At 40.9% G+C, this 24,617-nt stretch overlaps 1 protein-coding gene across 21 annotated transcripts in view; it reads left to right on the forward strand.

Annotated features, from left to right (window-relative positions):
• Window positions 1-24,617, forward strand: part of Graf (GTPase regulator associated with FAK) — a 550,104-nt gene that overhangs the window by 441,376 nt on the left and 84,111 nt on the right. For all 21 annotated transcript variants that reach the window (XR_011394106.1, XR_011394105.1, XM_070100893.1 and 18 more), the window contains 2 exons: window positions 17,289-17,358; window positions 17,968-18,065. Coding sequence is in view for 19 of the 21 variants with exons in the window: in XM_070100893.1 (XP_069956994.1) it covers window positions 17,289-17,358; window positions 17,968-18,065 (168 nt within the window). In the remaining 2 variants the exon portion in view is untranslated. The remainder of the gene's footprint in view (window positions 1-17,288; window positions 17,359-17,967; window positions 18,066-24,617) is intronic.

A 24,617-nucleotide genomic window follows, 5' to 3' on the forward strand; every position in this document is an offset into this window, starting at 1 on the left:
TTGAACCCGCGGTCTAGTGGCTAACGCGACAGGCTGGAGTTTTGAGACTCTCTGACTGCGGGTTCAATCCCGACCGGGGTATGGTTTCTTAAAATATAGTGGTAGTTGTCCTTCCCTTATGCAATTCATGTACGAAAACAGCAGAAAAGTGGTAAAAGCAGCGAACATAATGAACAACAACTCAGTTGAAAGCCAATGAAAACGTGGAACACCAAAAAGAGGTGCCGTATATGTGGGGCCATCCTGTATTATGTATACAACATGTGACTGAGAAGTAATGTGTGGAGTGTGGGTGAGGGGTCATGTGGGGCTTGTTGCCTTGTAGCTTGTAAAAGGTTTTTACATTTTAATTGGAATTGTTTGGTTACTTTAACATGCCTTCTTGTATTTATTAAGGGTTTGGTTGTACTTTTCTTGTTCTTTGTTGGCTAATAAATCATTAATGTTTGCATATGTTAAAATGAATATTGTAGTGTTGCCCTTTATGTTATGTCTAAAGTCTTATAGATGAGAGAGTGATATTCTTTCTTTGGTTGCAGATTAATAAACTGATTAGTTTGATTTATAATGCTTCTTATTGAGTAGAAAGAATGCATATTAAGAAAATTAGTTCTGCCTTACAATGCTTGTGTTTCAGGTATTGAGCATGTGTTCAAAGCTAGACCCCGTTGTTTCCACCAACAACTGTGAGAATAACACAGAGCCGACCCTAGTGAGATGCCTCGCCAGTTCTCTCATGATGACATTAGTGTTTATCCCTTATATATTATCTTATTAATAGTAAAGTGAATTTTAGTTGTCATTAAACTAAAATACAATGTACATTATTCACACACATGTACACATATGCACATGTACACCCACACACTTACACACACTCACACACACATGCATACATATATAGTAAGGCTCCCACCAGGGTAAGGTGATCTAAAATAAGGAAACATTTACCATCATTCATTCAATAGCTGTCTTGCCAGACATCTGCAGATATCACACTTTTAACCCGTAAACGGTCCAAACAGATCTATGTTCACACGTGTAGCGCTCCAAAAGCAGATCTAAGTTTTTTTTACATATTTTCAAATATAACAAAAAAAAAAGTAGATCAAAGTTTTTTTACATATTTTCAAATATAACAAAAAAAAAAAGTAGATCAAAGTTTTTTTACATATTTTCAAATGTAAAAATTTTAAACAAAAAGAAGATCTACTTTTTTACATACTTTCAAATGTTGAAAAAAAACGTATATATACGTTTGGACCGTTTACGGGTTAATGACTTAATTTATAACCTTTCCACCTGTCCTTCAGAGTGCAGGTACTGTACTTCCCATCTCCAGTACTGTTACATTCTCACTCATCCTTCAGAGTGTGGGTACTGTACTTCCCACCTCCAGTACTGTTACATTCTCACTCATCCTTCAGAGTGCAGGTACTGTACTTCCCACCTCCAGCACTGTTACATTCTCACTCATCCTTCAGAGTGCAGGTACTGTACTTCCCATCTCCAGTACTGTTACATTCTCACTCATCCTTCAGAGTGCAGGTACTGTACTTCCCACCTCCAGCACTGTTACATTCTCACTCATCCTTCAGAGTGCAGGTACTGTACTTCCCATCTCCAGTACTGTTACATTCTCACTCATCCTTCAGAGTGCAGGCACTGTACTTCCCATCTCCAGTACTGTTACATTCTCACTCATCCTTCAGAGTGCAGGTACTGTACTTCCCATCTCCAGTACTGTTACATTCTCACTCATCCTTCAGAGTACAGGTACTGTACTTCCCATCTCCAGTACTCTTACATTCTCACTCATCCTTCAGAGTGCAGGTACTGTACTTCCCATCTCCAGTACTGTTACATTCTCACTCATCCTTCAGAGTACAGGTACTGTACTTCCCATCTCCAGTACTGTTACATTCTCACTCATCCTTCAGAGTACAGGTACTGTACTTCCCATCTCCAGTACTGTTACATTCTCACTCATCCTTCAGAGTGCAGGTACTGTACTTCCCATCTCCAGTACTGTTACATTCTCACTCATCCTTCAGAGTGTGGGTACTGTACTTCCCATCTCCAGTACTGTTACATTCTCACTCATCCTTCAGAGTGCAGGTACTGTACTTCCCATCTCCAGTACTGTTACATTCTCACTCATCCTTCAGAGTACAGGTACTGTACTTCCCATCTCCAGTACTGTTACATTCTCACTCATCCTTCAGAGTGCAGGTACTGTACTTCCCATCTCCAGTACTGTTACATTCTCACTCATCCTTCAGAGTGCAGGTACTGTACTTCCCATCTCCAGTACTGTTACATTCTCACTCATCCTTCAGAGTGCAGGTACTGTACTTCCCATCTCCAGTACTGTTACATTCTCACTCATCCTTCAGAGTGTGGGTACTGTACTTCCCATCTCCAGTACTGTTACATTCTCACTCATCCTTCAGAGTGCAGGTACTGTACTTCCCATCTCCAGTACTGTTACATTCTCACTCATCCTTCAGAGTGTGGGTACTGTACTTCCCATCTCCAGTACTGTTACATTCTCACTCATCCTTCAGAGTGCAGGTACTGTACTTCCCACCTCCAGTACTGTTACAGTCTCACTCATCCTTCAGAGTGCAGGTACTGTACTTCCCATCTCCAGTACTGTTACATTCTCACTCATCCTTCAGAGTGCAGGTACTGTACTTCCCACCTCCAGTACTGTTACATTCTCACTCGTCCTTCAGAGTGCAGGTACTGTACTTCCCATCTCCAGTACTGTTACATTCTCACTCATCCTTCAGAGTGCAGGTACTGTACTTCCCACCTCCAGTACTGTTACATTCTCACTCATCCTTCAGAGTGCAGGTACTGTACTTCCCATCTCCAGTACTGTTACATTCTCACTCATCCTTCAGAGTGCAGGTACTGTACTTCCCATCTCCAGTACTGTTACATTCTCACTCATCCTTCAGAGTGCAGGTACTGTACTTCCCACCTCCAGTACTGTTACATTCTCACTCATCCTTCAGAGTGTGGGTACTGTACTTCCCATCTCCAGTACTGTTACATTCTCACTCATCCTTCAGAGTGCAGGTACTGTACTTCCCACCTCCAGTACTGTTACAGTCTCACTCATCCTTCAGAGTGCAGGTACTGTACTTCCCATCTCCAGTACTGTTACATTCTCACTCATCCTTCAGAGTGCAGGTACTGTACTTCCCACCTCCAGTACTGTTACATTCTCACTCATCCTTCAGAGTGCAGGTACTGTACTTCCCATCTCCAGTACTGTTACATTCTCACTCATCCTTCAGAGTGCAGGTACTGTACTTCCCATCTCCAGTACTGTTACATTCTCACTCATCCTTCAGAGTGCAGGTACTGTACTTCCCACCTCCAGTACTGTTACATTCTCACTCATCCTTCAGAGTGCAGGTACTGTACTTCCCATCTCCAGTACTGTTACATTCTCACTCATCCTTAAGAGTGCAGGTACTGTACTTCCCACCTCCAGCACTGTTACATTCTCACTCATCCTTCAGAGTGCAGGTACTGTACTTCCCATCTCCAGTACTGTTACATTCTCACTCATCCTTCAGAGTGCAGGTACTGTACTTCCCACCTCCAGTACTGTTACATTCTCACTCATCCTTCAGAGTGCAGGTACTGTACTTCCCACCTCCAGTACTGTTACATTCTCACTCATCCTTCAGAGTGCAGGTACTGTACTTCCCACCTCCAGCACTGTTACATTCTCACTCATCCTTCAGAGTACAGGTACTGTACTTCCCACCTCCAGTACTGTTACATTCTCACTCATCCTTCAGAGTACAGGTACTGTACTTCCCATCTCCAGTACTGTTACATTCTCACTCATCCTTCAGAGTACAGGTACTGTACTTCCCACCTCCAGTACTGTTACATTCTCACTCATCCTTCAGAGTGCAGGTACTGTACTTCCTACCTCCAGTACTGTTACATTCTCACTCATCCTTCAGAGTACAGGTACTGTACTTCCCATCTCCAGTACTGTTACATTCTCACTCATCCTTCAGAGTGCAGGTACTGTACTTCCCACCTCCAGTACTGTTACATTCTCACTCATCCTTCAGAGTGCAGGTACTGTACTTCCCATCTCCAGTACTGTTACAGTCTCACTCATCCTTCAGAGTGCAGGTACTGTACTTCCCATCTCCAGTACTGTTACATTCTCACTCATCCTTCAGAGTGCAGGTACTGTACTTGCCACCTCCAGTACTGTTACATTCTCACTCATCCTTCAGAGTGCAGGTACTGTACTTCCCATCTCCAGTACTGTTACATTCTCACTCATCCTTCAGAGTGCAGGTACTGTACTTCCCACCTCCAGTACTGTTACATTCTCACTCATCCTTCAGAGTGCAGGTACTGTACTTCCCACCTCCAGTACTGTTACATTCTCACTCATCCTTCAGAGTACAGGTACTGTACTTCCCACCTCCAGTACTGTTACATTCTCACTCATCCTTCAGAGTGCAGGTACTGTACTTCCCACCTCCAGTACTGTTACATTCTCACTCATCCTTCAGAGTGCAGGTACTGTACTTCCCACCTCCAGTACTGTTACATTCTCACTCATCCTTCAGAGTGCAGGTACTGTACTTCCCATCTCCAGTACTGTTACATTCTCACTCATCCTTCAGAGTACAGGTACTGTACTTCCCACCTCCAGCACTGTTACATTCTCACTCATCCTTCAGAGTGCAGGTACTGTACTTCCCACCTCCAGTACTGTTACATTCTCACTCATCCTTCAGAGTGCAGGTACTGTACTTCCCACCTCCAGTACTGTTACATTCTCACTCATCCTTCAGAGTGCAGGTATTGTACTTCCCACCTCCAGTACTGTTACATTCTCACTCATCCTTCAGAGTGCAGGTACTGTACTTCCCACCTCCAGTACTGTTACATTCTCACTCATCCTTCAGAGTGCAGGTACTGTACTTCCCACCTCCAGTACTGTTACATTCTCACTCATCCTTCAGAGTGCAGGTACTGTACTTCCCACCTCCAGTACTGTTACATTCTCACTCATCCTTCAGAGTGCAGGTACTGTACTTCCCATCTCCAGTACTGTTACATTCTCACTCATCCTTCAGAGTGCAGGTACTGTACTTCCCATCTCCAGTACTGTTACATTCTCACTCATCCTTCAGAGTGCAGGTACTGTACTTCCCACCTCCAGCACTGTTACATTCTCACTCATCCTTCAGAGTGCAGGTACTGTACTTCCCATCTCCAGTACTGTTACATTCTCACTCATCCTTCAGAGTGCAGGTACTGTACTTCCCACCTCCAGTACTGTTACATTCTCACTCAGCCTTCAGAGTGCAGGTACTGTACTTCCCACCTCCAGCACTGTTACATTCTCACTCATCCTTCAGAGTGCAGGTACTGTACTTCCCATCTCCAGTACTGTTACATTCTCACTCATCCTTCAGAGTGCAGGTACTGTACTTCCCATCTCCAGCACTGTTACATTCTCACTCATCCTTCAGAGTGCAGGTACTGTACTTCCCACCTCCAGTACTGTTACATTCTCACTCATCCTTCAGAGTGCAGGTACTGTACTTCCCACCTCCAGTACTGTTACATTCTCACTCATCCTTCAGAGTGCAGGTACTGTACTTCCCATCTCCAGTACTGTTACCTTCTCACTCATCCTTCAGAGTGCTGGTACTGTACTCCCCACCTCCAGTACTGTAACATTCTCACTCATCCTTCAGAGTGCAGGTACTGTACTTCCCACCTCCAGCACTGTTACATTCTCACTCATCCTTCAGAGTGCAGGTACTGTACTTCCCACCTCCAGTACTGTTACATTCTCACTCATCCTTCAGAGTGCAGGTACTGTACTTCCCACCTCCAGTACTGTTACATTCTCACTCATCCTTCAGAGTGCAGGTACTGTACTTCCCACCTCCAGTACTGTTACATTCTCACTCATCCTTCAGAGTGCAGGTACTGTACTTCCCACCTCCAGCACTGTTACATTCTCACTCATCCTTCAGAGTGCTGGTACTGTACTTCCCACCTCCAGCACTGTTACATTCTCACTCATCCTTCAGAGTGCAGGTACTGTACTTCCCATCTCCAGTACTGTTACATTCTCACTCATCCTTCAGAGTGCTGGTACTGTACTTCCCACCTCCAGCACTGTTACATTCTCACTCATCCTTCAGAGTGCAGGTACTGTACTTCCCATCTCCAGTACTGTTACATTCTCACTCATCCTTCAGAGTGCAGGTACTGTACTTCCCACCTCCAGTACTGTTACATTCTCACTCATCCTTCAGAGTGCAGGTACTGTACTTCCCACCTCCAGCACTGTTACATTCTCACTCATCCTTCAGAGTGCAGGTACTGTACTTCCCACCTCCAGTACTGTTACATTCTCACTCATCCTTCAGAGTGCAGGTACTGTACTTCCCATCTCCAGTACTGTTACATTCTCACTCATCCTTCAGAGTACAGGTACTGTACTTCCCACCTCCAGCACTGTTACATTCTCACTCATCCTTCAGAGTGCAGGTACTGTACTTCCCACCTCCAGTACTGTAACATTCTCACTCATCCTTCAGAGTACAGGTACTGTACTTCCCACCTCCAGCACTGTTACATTCTCACTCATCCTTCAGAGTACAGGTACTGTACTTCCCACCTCCAGTACTGTTACATTCTCACTCATCCTTCAGAGTGCAGGTACTGTACTTCCCACCTCCAGCACTGTTACATTCTCACTCATCCTTCAGAGTGCAGGTACTGTACTTCCCACCTCCAGCACTGTTACATTCTCACTCATCCTTCAGAGTGCAGGTACTGTACTTAGCACCTCCAGCACTGTTACATTCTCACTCATCCTTCAGAGTGCAGGTACTGTACTTCCCACCTCCAGCACTGTTACATTCTCACTCATCCTTCAGAGTGCAGGTACTGTACTTCCCATCTCCAGTACTGTTACATTCTCACTCATCCTTCAGAGTGCAGGTACTGTACTTCCCACCTCCAGTACTGTTACATTCTCACTCATCCTTCAGAGTGCAGGTACTGTACTTCCCACCTCCAGCACTGTTACATTCTCACTCATCCTTCAGAGTGCAGGTACTGTACTTCCCATCTCCAGTACTGTTACATTCTCACTCATCCTTCAGAGTGCAGGTACTGTACTTCCCATCTCCAGTACTGTTACATTCTCACTCATCCTTCAGAGTGCAGGTACTGTACTTCCCATCTCCAGTACTGTTACATTCTCACTCATCCTTCAGAGTGCAGGTACTGTACTTCCCATCTCCAGTACTGTTACATTCTCACTCATCCTTCAGAGTGCAGGTACTGTACTTCCCACCTCCAGCACTGTTACATTCTCACTCATCCTTCAGAGTGCAGGTACTGTACTTCCCATCTCCAGTACTGTTACATTCTCACTCATCCTTCAGAGTGCAGGTACTGTACTTCCCATCTCCAGTACTGTTACATTCTCACTCATCCTTCAGAGTGCAGGTACTGTACTTCCCACCTCCAGTACTGTTACATTCTCACTCATCCTTCAGGGTGCAGGTACTGTACTTCCCATCTCCAGTACTGTTACATTCTCACTCATCCTTCAGAGTGCAGGTACTGTACTTCCCACCTCCAGTACTGTTACATTCTCACTCATCCTTCAGAGTGCAGGTACTGTACTTCCCACCTCCAGTACTGTTACATTCTCACTCATCCTTCAGAGTGCAGGTACTGTACTTCCCATCTCCAGTACTGTTACATTCTCACTCATCCTTCAGAGTGCAGGTACTGTACTTCCCACCTCCAGTACTGTTACATTCTCACTCATCCTTCAGAGTGCAGGTACTGTACTTCCCATCTCCAGTACTGTTACATTCTCACTCATCCTTCAGAGTGCAGGTACTGTACTTCCCACCTCCAGCACTGTTACATTCTCACTCATCCTTCAGAGTGCAGGTACTGTACTTCCCATCTCCAGTACTGTTACAGTCTCACTCATCCTTCAGAGTGCAGGTACTGTACTTCCCATCTCCAGTACTGTTACATTCTCACTCATCCTTCAGAGTGCAGGTACTGTACTTCCCATCTCCAGTACTGTTACATTCTCACTCATCCTTCAGAGTGCAGGTACTGTACTTCCCACCTCCAGCACTGTTACATTCTCACTCATCCTTCAGAGTGCAGGTACTGTACTTCCCATCTCCAGTACTGTTACATTCTCACTCATCCTTCAGAGTGCAGGTACTGTACTTCCCATCTCCAGTACTGTTACATTCTCACTCATCCTTCAGAGTGCAGGTACTGTACTTCCCACCTCCAGCACTGTTACATTCTCACTCATCCTTCAGAGTGCAGGTACTGTACTTCCCATCTCCAGTACTGTTACATTCTCACTCATCCTTCAGAGTGCAGGTACTGTACTTCCCACCTCCAGCACTGTTACATTCTCACTCATCCTTCAGAGTGCAGGTACTGTACTTCCCATCTCCAGTACTGTTACATTCTCACTCATCCTTCAGAGTGCAGGTACTGTACTTCCCATCTCCAGTACTGTTACATTCTCACTCATCCTTCAGAGTGCAGGTACTGTACTTCCCACCTCCAGTACTGTTTCATTCTCACTCATCCTTCAGAGTGCAGGTACTGTACTTCCCACCTCCAGTACTGTTACATTCTCACTCATCCTTCAGAGTGCAGGTACTGTACTTCCCACCTCCAGTACTGTTACATTCTCACTCATCCTTCAGAGTGCAGGTACTGTACTTCCCACCTCCAGTACTGTTACATTCTCACTCATCCTTCAGAGTGCAGGTACTGTACTTCCCATCTCCAGTACTGTTACATTCTCACTCATCCTTCAGAGTGCAGGTACTGTACTTCCCATCTCCAGTACTGTTACATTCTCACTCATCCTTCAGAGTGCAGGTACTGTACTTCCCACCTCCAGTACTGTTACATTCTCACTCATCCTTCAGAGTGCAGGTACTGTACTTCCCATCTCCAGTACTGTTACATTCTCACTCATCCTTCAGAGTACAGGTACTGTACTTCCCACCTCCAGTACTGTTACATTCTCACTCATCCTTCAGAGTACAGGTACTGTACTTCCTACCTCCAGTACTGTTACATTCTCACTCATCCTTCAGAGTACAGGTACTGTACTTCCCACCTCCAGTACTGTTACATTCTCACTCATCCTTCAGAGTGCAGGTACTGTACTTCCCACCTCCAGTATTGTTACATTCTCACTCATCCTTCAGAGTACAGGTACTGTACTTCCCATCTCCAATACTGTAACATTCTCACTCATCCTTCAGAGTACAGGTACTGTACTTCCCACCTCCAGTACTGTTACATTCTCACTCATCCTTCAGAGTACAGGTACTGTACTTCCCATCTCCAATACTGTAACATTCTCACTCATGCTTCAGAGTACAGGTACTGTACTTCCCACCTCCAGTACTGTTACATTCTCACTCATCCTTCAGAGTACAGGTACTGTACTTCCCACCTCCAGTACTGTTACATTCTCACTCATCCTTCAGAGTACAGGTACTGTACTTCCCACCTCCAGTACTGGTACATTCTCACTCATCCTTCAGAGTGCAGGTACTGTACTTCCCATCTCCAGTACTGTTACATTCTCACTCATCCTTCAGAGTGCAGGTACTGTACTTCCCACCTCCAGTACTGTTACATTCTCACTCATCCTTCAGAGTGCAGGTACTGTACTTCCCACCTCCAGTACTGTTACATTCTCACTCATCCTTCAGAGTGCAGGTACTGTACTTCCCATCTCCAGTACTGTTACATTCTCACTCATCCTTCAGAGTGCAGGTACTGTACTTCCCATCTCCAGTACTGTTACATTCTCACTCATCCTTCAGAGTACAGGTACTGTACTTCCCACCTCCAGTACTGTTACATTCTCACTCAGCCTTCAGAGTACAGGTACTGTACTTCCCACCTCCAGTACTGTTACATTCTCACTCATCCTTCAGAGTGCGGGTACTGTACTTCCCACCTCCAGTACTGTTACATTCTCACTCATCCTTCAGAGTACAGGTACTGTACTTCCCACCTCCAGTACTGTTACATTCTCACTCATCCTTCAGAGTACAGGTACTGTACTTCCCACCTCCAGTACTGGTACATTCTCACTCATCCTTCAGAGTGCAAGTACTGTACTTCCCATCTCCAGTACTGTTACATTCTCACTCATCCTTCAGAGTGCAGGTACTGTACTTCCCACCTCCAGTACTGTTACATTCTCACTCATCCTTCAGAGTGCAGGTACTGTACTTCCCACCTCCAGTACTGTTACATTCTCACTCATCCTTCAGAGTGCAGGTACTGTACTTCCCATCTCCAGTACTGTTACATTCTCACTCATCCTTCAGAGTGCAGGTACTGTACTTCCCATCTCCAGTACTGTTACATTCTCACTCATCCTTCAGAGTGCAGGTACTGTACTTCCCATCTCCAGTACTGTTACATTCTCACTCATCCTTCAGAGTACAGGTACTGTACTTCCCACCTCCAGTACTGTTACATTCTCACTCAGCCTTCAGAGTACAGGTACTGTACTTCCCACCTCCAGTACTGTTACATTCTCACTCATCCTTCAGAGTGCGGGTACTGTACTTCCCACCTCCAGTACTGTTACATTCTCACTCATCCTTCAGAGTACAGGTACTGTACTTCCCACCTCCAGTACTGTTACATTCTCACTCATCCTTCAGAGTGCAGGTACTGTACTTCCCACCTCCAGTACTGTTACATCCTCACTCATCCTTCAGAGTGCAGGTACTGTACTTCCCACCTCCAGTACTGTTACATTCTCACTCATCCTTCAGAGTGCAGGTACTGTACTTCCCACCTCCAGTACTGTTACATTCTCACTCATCCTTCAGAGTGCAGGTACTGTACTTCCCACCTCCAGTACTGTTACATTCTCACTCATCCTTCAGAGTACAGGTACTGTACTTCCCACCTCCAGTACTGTTACATTCTCACTCATCCTTCAGAGTGCAGGTACTGTACTTCCCACCTCCAGTACTGTTACATTCTCACTCATCCTTCAGAGTGCAGGTACTGTACTTCCCATCTCCAGTACTGTTACATTCTCACTCATCCTTCAGAGTACAGGTACTGTACTTCCTACCTCCAGTACTGTTACATTCTCACTCATCCTTCAGAGTGTGGGTACTGTACTTCCCATCTCCAGTACTGTTACATTCTCACTCATCCTTCAGAGTGCAGGTACTGTACTTCCCACCTCCAGTACTGTTACATTCTCACTCATCCTTCAGAGTGCAGGTACTGTACTTCCCATCTCCAGTACTGTTACATTCTCACTCATCCTTCAGAGTGCAGGTACTGTACTTCCCACCTCCAGTACTGTTACATTCTCACTCATCCTTCAGAGTGCAGGTACTGTACTTCCCACCTCCAGTACTATTACATTCTCACTCATCCTTCAGAGTGCAGGTACTGTACTTCCCACCTCCAGTACTGTTACATTCTCACTCATCCTTCAGAGTCCAGGTACTGTACTTCCCACCTCCAGTACTGTTACATTCTCACTCATCCTTCAGAGTGTGGGTACTGTACTTCCCACCTCCAGTACTGTTACATTCTCACTCATCCTTCAGAGTGCAGGTACTGTACTTCCCACGTCCATTACTGTTACATTCTCACTCATCCTTCAGAGTGCAGGTACTGTACTTCCCACCTCCAGTACTGTTACATTCTCACTCATCCTTCAGAGTGCAGGTACTGTACTTCCCACCTCCAGTACTGTTACATTCTCACTCATCCTTCAGAGTGCAGGTACTGTACTTCCCATCTCCAGTACTGTTACATTCTCACTCATCCTTCAGAGTGCAGGTACTGTACTTCCCACCTCCAGTACTGTTACATTCTCACTCATCCTTCAGAGTGCAGGTACTGTACTTCCCACCTCCAGTACTGTTACATTCTCACTCATCCTTCAGAGTGCAGGTACTGTACTTCCCACCTCCAGTACTGTTGCATTCTCACTCATCCTTTGGAGTGCAGGTACTGTACATCCCACCTCCAGTACTGTTACATTCTCACTTATCCTTCAGGAGTGAGTGATGTACTGACTGTGTTGTGTTACTTGAGTGAGTGATGTACTGACTGTTTTGTGTTACTAGAGTGAGTGATATACTGACTGTGTTGTGTTACTAGAGTGAAGGATGTACTGACCGTGTTGTGTTACTAGAGTGAATGATGTACTGACCATGTTGTGTTACTAGAGTGAATGATGTACTGACCATGTTGTGTTACTCGAGTGAGTGATGGTGTACTGACTGTGTTATCTTACTAGAAAGATAGCTAGAGTGATGGTGTACTGATTGTGTTATCTTACTTAGCTCACACTTCTCTGATGGGAAATGACTGATAGTTTTTAACCCTTAAACTGTCCAAACGCAGATCCACATGCATAGCACTCCCAACGTTGATCTATGTTTTTTTTACATTTGAAAGCATGTAAAATAAAACGTAGATCTACGTTCAGAGTGCTACACACCTGAACGTAGATCTACGTTCAGAGTGCTACACACCTGAATGTAGATCTACGTTAAGAGTGCTACACACCTGAATGTAGATCTACGTTCAGAGTGCTACGCACCTGAACGTAGATCTACGTTCAGAGTGCTACGCACCTGAACGTAGATCTACGTTCAGAGTGCTACACACCTGAATGTAGATCTACGTTCAGAGTGCTACACACCTGAACGTAGATCTACGTTTGGACAGTTTAATGGTTAAAAAATCTTTGAAGGAGAATCACTGTAGAAATTTACACTGTACATTCCTTCATTATACTACAAAGTAAAGTGTTAGTAATAACTGGAAGGTTATATGCTAAATGATACATTACGTATGTATTATATTTGTGTTTACACTTCTCTTTAATTTTAATTTTTTAAATATATTTTTCATAATTTGATAGTTTTGTTGGTTATTTTATATCTATGAATATCTAAAATAAACTTTGATGTTGGGTTTAAAGTAAGTATAGACATTATAGCTGTTGTTTTGTTTAATATAATTTAACATTACAGTAATAAAATTTAATAAAATTATTTAATAGAATTACAGTTTAACATTAAGACATACTTTCTAAATTGATTTAAAATGCTACTCAGTATTTTGCACCAGGAGGCTCAGGCCTCCCTGGCCTAATTTTTTTTTTTAATAATATAAAAAGTATGATTTACAGTATGGTATTCTCTTTCTCTTGATTCATTAACAGTTTACTGTAAAAAAACTTTGCTAATGAACACCACAAATGAAAAGAATTTGTCCTATTAAGTCAAGTTCTTTTCCAAATGTGATGATAACAAGTTCCAAACTTTAGCGTTCCTTCAAGTTCTCGTACAAATGCTACGGCCCCCATATCCATGGATTCGATATCCGTGGTTTCAGTTATTCACTGTTTACTTTGGCCGAAAAATAACTTTTAAATTTGCTTAATCCAGGTGTCATTGCCTCCACAACCCAGTCCCTGATCAAATCTCATAATTACTATCCTGATTGAATAGACTGTTGGTGCTGGGCCTTATGCAGTCCAATTTATGCACCCAAGCCCAGCTGATTAGGAACTAATCTGATGAACTTTTTAAGTTTCCTCTTAATGAGGGGCATGCCAGTAGCCCCAAAACACAAAAAGTAGAGAAGCTGGTGGTTCTTCCAAGTCTAAGAGAAGCCGTAAGGTGCTTCCTGTCGGTGAAAGTGATAATTCTAGACTTTTTTTTTGCACAATTTATCAATTAAAATTTATCATAGGTATGTATGTATGTAAAGAAAAACTGACTTATATATAGGGTTCGCTACTATCCATGCTTTCAAGTATCCATGGTAGGTCTTGGAATGTATCCCCCGTGGATACAGGGGAGACTAGTGTATTATGTTAATTCTCTTTTAAATGTGATCCAAAGTAACATTGAGTTTCCTTCTAAATGTAATACTAAGTTAATATCAAGATATTTTAGTCTTGATAATACTAAATTGTTATCAAGATATTTTAGTCTTGATAATACTAAATTGTTATCAAGATATTTTAGTCTTGATAATACTAAGTTGTTATCAATATATTTTAGTCTTGATAACATTAAGTTAATATCAAGATATTTTAGTCTTAATCATCTAAGTACAGTACATAACACTCAACACAAAGTATAAAACATACACCAATAACTAAATGGTTCTAGTTAGCATAGTATTTGCGGAAAAAAAAATAAAAAATATGATGCCTTGTTAGTAGGTGGATAAGAGTATAACACCTCATATATATAGCTGAATGGTTACTTAGAGGAGTACCTGGGTAAGTGGAACTTGTCTGCATGCTTATTAGTTTTATTTAACATATTCCTGAGTAGTTTTGCTGATGATTGACTCACAATAGTTTAGACTGGTTTGGTGTTGGTTGCAAAATTGTCTGTTTTGCTGTGTTTACCGTAGACCGGCTTGCCTGGGGTTCGAACCTTGCCTCCTCCCTCCATCCAGGTTATAATAATACTAAAAAATAATAATAATAATCTTTATTTTTACAAGTACATACATGATACAACTTATACATACCATAGCTGACGTCAGTGACATGCTATTTAGAAAGCCCCTGGTTATGCACAGCATTTCGGGCAAGTTAGTTTAATTTTGTCCTCAGGATGTGACCCACACCAGTTGACTAACACCTGGGTACCTACTTACTGCTAGGTGAACACTGGCAGCAGGTGTAAGTTGACTAACACCCAGATACCTACTTACTGCTAGGTAAACACCAACAGCAGGTGTAAGGTGACTAATACCCAGGTACCTATTTACTTGGACAGCAGATGTATGGTAACTAACACCCAAGTACCTATTTACTGCTAGGTGAGCAGGGACAGCAGGTGTCTTAAGGAAACATGTCCTAATGTTTACACCTGTACCGGGGATCAAACCACGGACCTCAGTGTGTGAGCTGAGTGTGCTACCAACCCAGCCACAGGACACCTACCCCATTATTTATCATTGTTATATTATGATTTTTGCCAGTCATTTATGTAGGTGTGCGTGTATTTGTACATGGGCACATTTATGTACAGCTTCTCCTCACTTAACGACGGAGTTCCATTCCTAAGACCACGTCGTTAAAGGAATTCGTTGCCAAGTGAGGAGCATACTATAATGGTAGTGGGTTTGTGTCAACCATCTTTAATATTGTTTTAATTTCATCTTTGCACCATTTATAATATTTTTAACATATTTTTAAATGTTTATACGATAGTGTACAGTGGACCCCCGGTTAACGAACTTTTTTCATTCCAGTAGTATGTTCAGGTGCCAGTACTGACCGAATTTATTCCCATAAGGAATATTGTGAAGTAGATTAGTCCATTTCAGACCCCCAAACATACACGTACAAACGCACTTACATAAATACACTTACATAATTGGTCGCATTTGGAGGTGATCGTTAAGCGGGGGTCCACTGTACTGTATATTGTGATAAACAGAATAGAGGAAATCAGCTCTAATATACCTTATTTAGGTATGGATCCTGGTCAGAGGGCCCGTCGTAAGTCCAAGTCATTGGTAAACGAGTACGTTGCAAAGAGAGGAGAGGCTGTAATCATTGTAAGAGATAATATTACAAATAATTATTTCTAAACACACAGCAGTTGTTTTAAACAGTCTTCTTCTATAATTTCTAAATCACCTAAAATTATTGCTAAGTAGTTTGAATATTCAGAATATTTGTGTGTGTGTGTGTGTGTGTGTGTACTCACCTAATTGTGGTTGCAGGGGTCAAGTCATAGCTCCTGGCCCCATCTCTTCATTGGTTGCTACTAGACCACCAATGTGTGTGTGTGTGTGTGTGTGGTATTTAGTATTTTCTCTGAGGACTCTCCAAATCTTAATAACACAGTTGTAAACAAACCACAGAACAAGTGGGATTTGAACCAATGGCCAGTGAATGGTAAAATGTACTAGCCGGGAGTTTTACGACTCACTTGCCATGGGTTCAACCTCCACCCATTCTATAGTTTATTTTTTTTATGTAATTTTTATGTAGTGTAAATTGTAATATGCAAATGTTGTCAACGCAGACACCACCCAGCTCACTCCCAGTGAAACATTAATTAATAAGATGACTGTACTGAAGAGCGTGTCAGTGTCTGGCCAGAATATACTACTGTACAGTAAGTCCTCGACTTACAGGCACTTTGAGAATCTTCTCTGTTGTGTATAATACCATTATTATATCATTATTGTGTATAATATCATTAATATAGACAATACAGGAGGTCTCCAATGTGTTCGTAAGTTGACAACTTCCTGTAGTTATCTTAATTATTGTTTCAGTGTGGGGTCGTTTGTGTATTTATGTATGTTTGTGTGTTGAAAAATTCTTTTTGGATGAATGGAAAAAAATACTAAGAGGGATTGTAATTTATATCTATGTTGTAGCTGTCATGAGGCTACTGGCCTTGTGTACTATCCCTTACAATACCTACTGGAGTGTAGTGGATAGTACGCCAGGCTGGCAGTCTGGAGATGGTTAGTCCACGGGTTCAAATCCTAACTGCCTGTTAAAAAAAATTATGCATATTGTTCTTCTAGTGGTTAAATGTGGTAGTGCAATGTTGCCTGCGCCTGTAATGGCAACTTGCATGGTATGTCACTCATCATGTGTCGCCACGTGGCTTGTCTCTCTCTCCTCATATCTCTTTGATTTGAATAACTCATGTTACTTATATGACTATCATATATTTAAAATATTTTCACTGCTAAATAAATTTGATGACCTCTCAGAGTTCACAGTCTTTGCAATATTGATAAATAAAAAATTTTAGTGATATCATTTACAAATATAACATCAGATATGCTTTTCTATATTATAGTTTAATTGTTGTACAGATATAAGGCTACTGGATAATTAATTTTTTTGATATATGGATAAAAAGCATCACAGCTAAAATTGTATAACTGAATTTATATAAAATACAGTTGAAAAATATATTCATTTGTTTTGAATAAATTATTTAATATGATTAGATTAAGTGATAAATTTTAGATATTGAAACTGGTTTGCAGTATTACGTCAGGAATCTCATTAATGAGTGCATTGTCAATCTAATGTTCTCATATTTACTCATCCATGTTATGTTTCAGCTGTATTCATACAGTATTGTGTATGTTGTTTTGCTAATATATAACTGTACGATTCTGTCTTTCAGAAATCAATGGATCCCGGCAATATGGACAAGATGTATACCAGACAAGGCTACCTCTTTCTCATGGAAAAGAGTACGTTACTTTAGTTTTCTGTGTAATGTAAGATATATCAGTTATTATCGGCTGTGAATACTTTTCTTTCAACACGCTGGCCGTCTCCCACTGACTGTATCTTAACATTACCCTCATGACTAACTTATTACTCCCCCCAAGACTGTAACTTATTACTCTCCCCATGACTGTAACTTAACATTTCCCTCATGACTGTAACTTATTACTCTCCCCATGACTATAACTTAACATTTCCCTCATGACTGTAACTTATTACTCTCCCCATGACTGTAACTTAACATTTCCCTCATGACTGTAACTTAACACTTTCCCCATGACTGTAACTTAACGTTTCCCTCATGACTGTAACTTAACACTCCCCCATGACTGTAACTTAACACTCCCCCATGACTGTAACAACAATCAACTTGTTTATAAGTAAGAAGTCAATATATTCTTCTATATCCAAGTATTTGTTCATTTCACTGAAACCAAACAATAGGTGATAAGGTTTAAACCCATGGCAACGGAGTCGAGGGTTTAAATTCCACTCATTCCTCGATTTGTATACAATCACGTTATTATGATTTCACGAGTAATTTCATTTAAGTTTCTTCTTTATTCTAACAGAGGCATTTGGAACAACCTGGACCAAACATTACTGTCTCTACCAGAAGGAGAACAGAGTCTTCACAATGATCCCGTACAACCAGATTCAGCACAAAATTGTAAGTCAGACTGCGAGTATCCTAGGATGAAATCTTATCAATAATCATTTTATGAATGAATCTAAAATTCATTATAGTGAAGAATATATTGAAACAAATATTCTGTATATATGATAAATTTATGGAGGATAGAGTTCATCTAGGCTTAGGTATTGGGTGCTCCTTGACTTACAATGGGGTTATGTTCCTATGTTGAAAACATTGTAAATAGAATATGAATGCGATATGGTAAATACATAACTACTGTCACTCAGTAAGTAAATGGTAAATAAATAACTACTGTTTATTTATTTATTTATTTTATGTCTTTGAAAACAGTACATTGAGATTTTGTATTTACAATAGTGGGTTGCAATACAAAGAGAGCCTCTATTATGCCTAGGCATTATGGGCCAACTTAACATTATTGGCTTACAGTCTACTTAATACTAAGGAGTATATCATAGTTGTACAGTAGGATAGTAATTATTTCATAATTGTACAGTAGAATATTAATTATAAATGAATCAAAATTTGTATAATACAAAAATATATTTATATTCGAAAATGTTTTTTGTGAAAATAATGATTCAATTATATTCACTCAGTATGTCACTCAATAAGTAAAGTAACATAATTACTGTAACTAACTAAATACAAATGTTGAAAATTAAATACAGGTTTATCCTATCAATAAATGTAGAGTACAAATGTACGTTGCTATCCCACCATCGTTAAGTCAAAATATTGTAAGTTGAACCATGGTAAAGCGAGGAGCATCTGTATATTGAATATTGAAAGATTTATTGTATGTATAGAAAACCGATTCTGGGTAAAGAAAGATGAAATTAATACTGCCAGGTAGTTAGATGACTCACATATCCCATTAAGTAGTCATTTATCTGATAGTTATCGGGTTAAAAAAAAGATTAGGAGAATTTTTCTGATAGTCATCCTTTGATAAGTACATTAAAATCTATAATATTCGGATTTTTCTCTAAAATAATGGATTTTTACCCAATATTTTTTTAATTTTGGGTAAAAAAAAAGAATAGGATTTGTAATGTATATTCAGCATGCATTTTATTATCATCTATGCTTAGTGGGGTCTAGTTACCCTATAAACATGCTTGTCTTTGCCCTCATGCTTAATGCAGCTTTAATTGCTAAAAGTACTGCTTTCCACTCAATATAATCAGTGGTGACAGTCACCAGGCTACCTACCATGGCTAAATTGGTTATTAGTCACAGTTCCCACTAGGAAGTGGCATGGGTTTGGGTTTGAGAAGGACTTACCAAGTATGGGCCAGTAGGCCTGTTGCAGTGTTCCTCCTTACTTATGTTCTTATATTCTTACAGTGTCTTCCCTGAGGTTGTGGGTTCTGACTTACTCATTCCCTTGTATTACTTGGTGCTCCTTACATGTGTTACACCCTTGTTGTGTTACTTGGTGCTCCTTATGTGTGTTACACCCTTGTGTTACTTGGTGCTCCTTATGTGTTACACTCTTGTGTTACTTGGTGATCCTCACATGTGTTACACCCTTGTGTTACTTGGTGCCCCTCACATGTGTTACAGAACACCTGTCCATCAGTGCCATATTTGCGATTTAAGGGAGGTAGTAGAGCACTAGCTAAAAATTAGAGACCAGTATCCCGAACTTCTCACATCATAAAAATCTTTGAAAGAGTGATGAGACAACAGATTACAAATTTCATGGACCAGCACAACCAGCATAACCTGAACCAGCATGGTTTTAGAGCAGGATGATCATGCCTCTCACAGCTGCTGAACCATTATGACAGAATTACAGAGGCATTGGAAGACGACCAAAATGCAGATGTGATTTACACAGATTTTACAAAGACGTTTGACAAATGGGATCATGGAGTGATGGCGCACAAAATGAGGGCCATGGGTATTACGGGGAAGGTAGGCAGATGGATTTTCGGGTTCCTAACACACAGAACACAAAAAGTAGTAGTAAACAGAGCAAGATCCAGCATCAGTGAAGTAAAAAGCTCAGTGCCCCAAGGCACTATTATGGCATCTCTGCTGTTTCTTATCTTCATAGCAGACATAGATAAAAACACCAATCATACTTTTGTATCATCATTTGCAGATGACACTAAAATAAGCATGAAAGGCACTATCGTAGAGGACACTGAAAAATTACAGGAAGACATAAGTAGGGTTTTCCAGTGGGCAGCAGATAACAACATGATGTTCAGTGGTGATAAGGTCCATTTGCTTAGGTATGGAAAGAATGAAGAACTCAAAAGGAACACTATATACAAAACTCAAGAGGGTCACCAAATAGAATGAAAGGAACATGTGAAAGACCTGGGAATAATTATGTCAGCTGACCTTTCTTTTAAAGACCATAACAAAACAAAGCTTTGGTGGGATATGGCCGGTTTGTTGAAAAAAACAAAACAAAGATCATGACAGCCAGGGAAATAATACCAGTGGCCACACTTTTCAAATTGCTAGTGCTCCCTCATGTAGAATATTGTTCAGTGCTGACGACCCCATTCAAAGCAGGAGAAATATCAGAGCTGGAACAAATACAGAGATTGTTTATGGCTCACATTGAGCCAGTAAAGCACTTAAATTACTGGGAACACCTTCAGATCTTGAACTTGTACTCATTGGAGCGGAGGAGAGAAAGATACATGATAATATATACCTGGAAAGTACTCGAGGGCCTGGTCCCAAATCTGCACATTGCCATAACAACATACTGGAGTGAGAGATATGGGAGGAAGTGTAAAATAAACCCAGTGATGAGCAGGGGTGCGGTGGGGACAATAAGGGAACACTGTATCAACATTTGGGGTCCCAGACTATTCGACATCTTACTGGAAGATATCAGAAACACGGCTGGAACAAGTGTTGAAGCCTTCAAGAGGAAACTGGACAAGTATCTTCACCAGGTGCCAAATCAATCAGGCTGTGATGAATATGTGGGGCAGCGGGCCTCCAGCAGCAACAGCCTGGTTGACCAGGCAAGCACTAGAGGAGCCTGGCCTATGGCCGGGCTATTGAAACTCTTCGAAGGTATATCAAAGGTACTGCAGTGTCAAATGACCTCGCGGGTTTGGCGTTTTTCTCGTGGATAACTACCATATTTTATGTGCGAGACACTATTTAATACAGTCTCATTTTCACCCTTTTCTGATGCTGCTTGTTACTGGTATTGATGTAAAGTTATTTAGAAAGATGTCTTATCCCTGGGTCCATGCACTGGGTATACTGAATTTATGTATACTTCTCTTGAACCTGGGGTACTTTTGCAAGTAAATATTATGAACGAGCAGTATGATACACACAATAGTATCATGAATGAGCAGTATGATACACAAAATGTGAACGAGCAGTATAATACACAGAATATCATGAACAAGCAGTATTATACACAAAATATTATGAACGAGCAGTATGATACACAGAATATCATGAACGAGCAGTGTGATACACAGAATATCAGGAACAAGCAGTATGATATACTACAAAATATCACCCTGCCTCAGTGGGAAATGGCCGATGTGTTAAAAAAAAACTAAATACCAGTATTGAAAAGTAAATAAATGAATACAAGTTGCGGACTTGCAAACCTCACAACAATGAACTACAGTTACTTTTTTTTTTTCTTTTAAATTTAGAGATCTATAAAAGTTTGGTTGCAATTTTCGGGGGCCCAAGGAATGTAACCCTATTATTCCCATAAGTTCTTCAGTTTGGGGTCCCAGGAACCTAACTCTAATTTTTCCATAAATTCTTTGGTTTGTTTTACACAGTTTCTTCTCACTCTCAAGTTTCAGATTTAAATTCAGATCCAAATTTTTATTTCTTTGCAAAATTTACAATGTGTGACTGACATGTTATAAGGAGTCTCTTTCCATGCATAGTTTGCAATGTGTAATTACAATATTGATTTGCAAGTGCAAAGAAAGCCACGATCAATCCGATGCCTTTCACCATCTTAAAGTCAAAATATCGTAAGTCGAACCATTGTAAGTCGAGGAACACCTGTATTTACATGGCTATCTCTCTGTTATCTTTGTATAAAATGAACTAGTAGCTAGTATTTACTAAATTTTATTTACTGACTTCTTGGGTAAGTACCATGCTATATTACACAAGTGTGACACATGCTGCTTGCTCTTCTGTAAGTACAGCCAGGTCTTGATTACCGTGAGCTCAATGCAAATTTTGTTGTAATGCGAAAGAATCACGTGCAAAAATTACAAATAATGTGAATAGTGCAAATTGAAATAATGCAACCGCTCGAGGGGATTCATTAGTTGTACTAACCGAGACCTAGCTGTGTATTTAATAGCCTCTCGTACTCATCACCTATCAGCCTCTTGTACTCAGCACCTATGAGCCTTTTGTACTCAGCACCTATCAATCTCTCATACTCATAGCACCTATCAGCCTCTTGTACTCATAGCATCTATCAATCTTTCATACTCATAGCACCTATCAGCCTCTTGTACTCATAGCACCTATCAGCCTCTCATTCTCATAGCACCTATCAGCCTCTTGTACTCATAGCAGCTATCAGCCTCTCGTACTCATAGCACCCATCAATGAGGATACTTTGCTTTTTGAGCTAAATACAATATGCTCTGTAAAATTTGCATATTTGGCCCACACTCTCACTGCTTTCCAGTTTCTTGTTTTACTGCTGTTCATCAATGATGAGCACTGGGATGAGTCATCAAGGTAGATTCCACTTTTACACTTGAATCAGTTTTATCAATACATTCAAATAAAGTGTTCCGTAGCTTGGTTGGTAGTGCATTCAGCTCACACACTGAGCATCTGTGGTTCGATCCCCGGTATGTGAGGAAACATTGGGCATGTTTCCTTACACTTGCTGTCCATCTTCACCTAGCAGCAAGTAGGTATCTAGGTGTTAGCTGATAGGTATGAGTTGCATCCTGGGAGGTGGAAGTATATCACTGATAGAGCTGAGGCTTTGAAATAAGCTAAGGTAGGATAACAGCTCTTAACCTGTAAAATTGATTTATCTAAAAGAAAAAAAAGAGTAACATGGTAGGTTGCTCGGGTCACTCCATTCTGGACGCGCCTGACTAACAGAAGAGTTAATGATCAATACACAGATAACCCGTACATAGGAGAGAGAAAAGGTTAAGATGACATTTCGGTTCAGCTTGGATCATTTACAAGTCACGTTGATGGAAGAGGATGTGTGAGCCAGTATATATGGGCGAGGGGGACAGGGATGGGAGAAGGCGAGGAAGAAAAGGAAGTAGTAGTAATGCTGGTAGTGGCAGTAGTAGTAGTAGAAGTAGTAGAGGTAGTAGAAAGTAAGGGGAGTAGATTTTGTGTATTACAGTGGACCCCCGGTTTACGATCAGCTCCCAATGCGACCAATTATGTAAGTGTATTTATGTAAGTGCGTTTGTATGTGTATGTTTGGGGGTCTGAAATGGACTAATCTAATTCACAATATTCCTTATGGGAACAAATTCGGTCAGTACTGGCACCTGAACATACTTCTGGAATGAAATAATATCGTAAACCGGGGGTCCACTGTATTCTAGTCACAATATTGTGCCTTTGTGTTCTTCAATCAATGATCATTTTGTTAAGACTGATTCTTGTTTATTTTTTATTAGTTTTTCTGATCTTGCAGACTGTAGTATATTTTACCCTCACAACGCACACTGCGCCTCTTCGTTCTCTCCAACAAGGCATCAATAATTCCATCAATTAAAAGTCACTTCAGTGGGAAGATATATTTTATGTTCCATTTCTATTCTTCATATAATATTAGATATTTCAGGCAATGAAACATTTTAAAAATGTGTTTTTGTGGGCCAAATTTATAGTGCACTTTACATTGTCTTGCTTTGAGGAAAAATAATTTCTTGTCATTTTATTTTCTTCTGCATATTTTAAAGTTCCAATTCAGAGCAGTGACTGTAAGTCTTTAAATGGCTCTTGAGGTATTCTCAGAAGTTTATTAAGATTGTTTAAGAGTAAACACATTCTCTGTTGTGTATCTTGACAACTTTCTAATTCTAGTTGTATATAAATGATAATAAATACTGATAAAATGAAGAATTAGACACAGGTACAACAATTGGGTATTTTTATTTGTAGACGTTTTTCCACCCAGTGGCTTTATCAGTACAATACAAGGACTTAGTATGAAGATCGTAGAACTATATACAAAAGATGAGGTAATCAGTCTCTCAACCTTAAGAGTTGGTGAAGAGCACTTTAGTTTTGAAGAATTAGAAACACAAATAACCCGCACATAGAAGAGAGGAGCTTACGACGACTTTGTCAATGGTCCAAGTCGGACTGAAACATCGTCGTAAGCTCCTGTCTTCTATGTGCGGGTTATTTATGTATCGTTCCAGTCATGGTATTGTGCCTTTTGTTGTTGTTTTTGAAGAATTGGAAACATAGGCAGGATTCCTGCCTGTGCTCTATGATGATATTCACCAACTCCAAGGCTGAGGGACGGATTACCTCATATTTTGTATATAGTTCTACATTCTTGCCATTATGTCCTTGTATTGTATTGATAAA

Source organism: Cherax quadricarinatus, chromosome 75 (assembly GCF_038502225.1).
Source record: "Cherax quadricarinatus isolate ZL_2023a chromosome 75, ASM3850222v1, whole genome shotgun sequence".
In the NCBI taxonomy this organism is placed as follows: Eukaryota; Metazoa; Arthropoda; class Malacostraca; order Decapoda; family Parastacidae; genus Cherax; species Cherax quadricarinatus.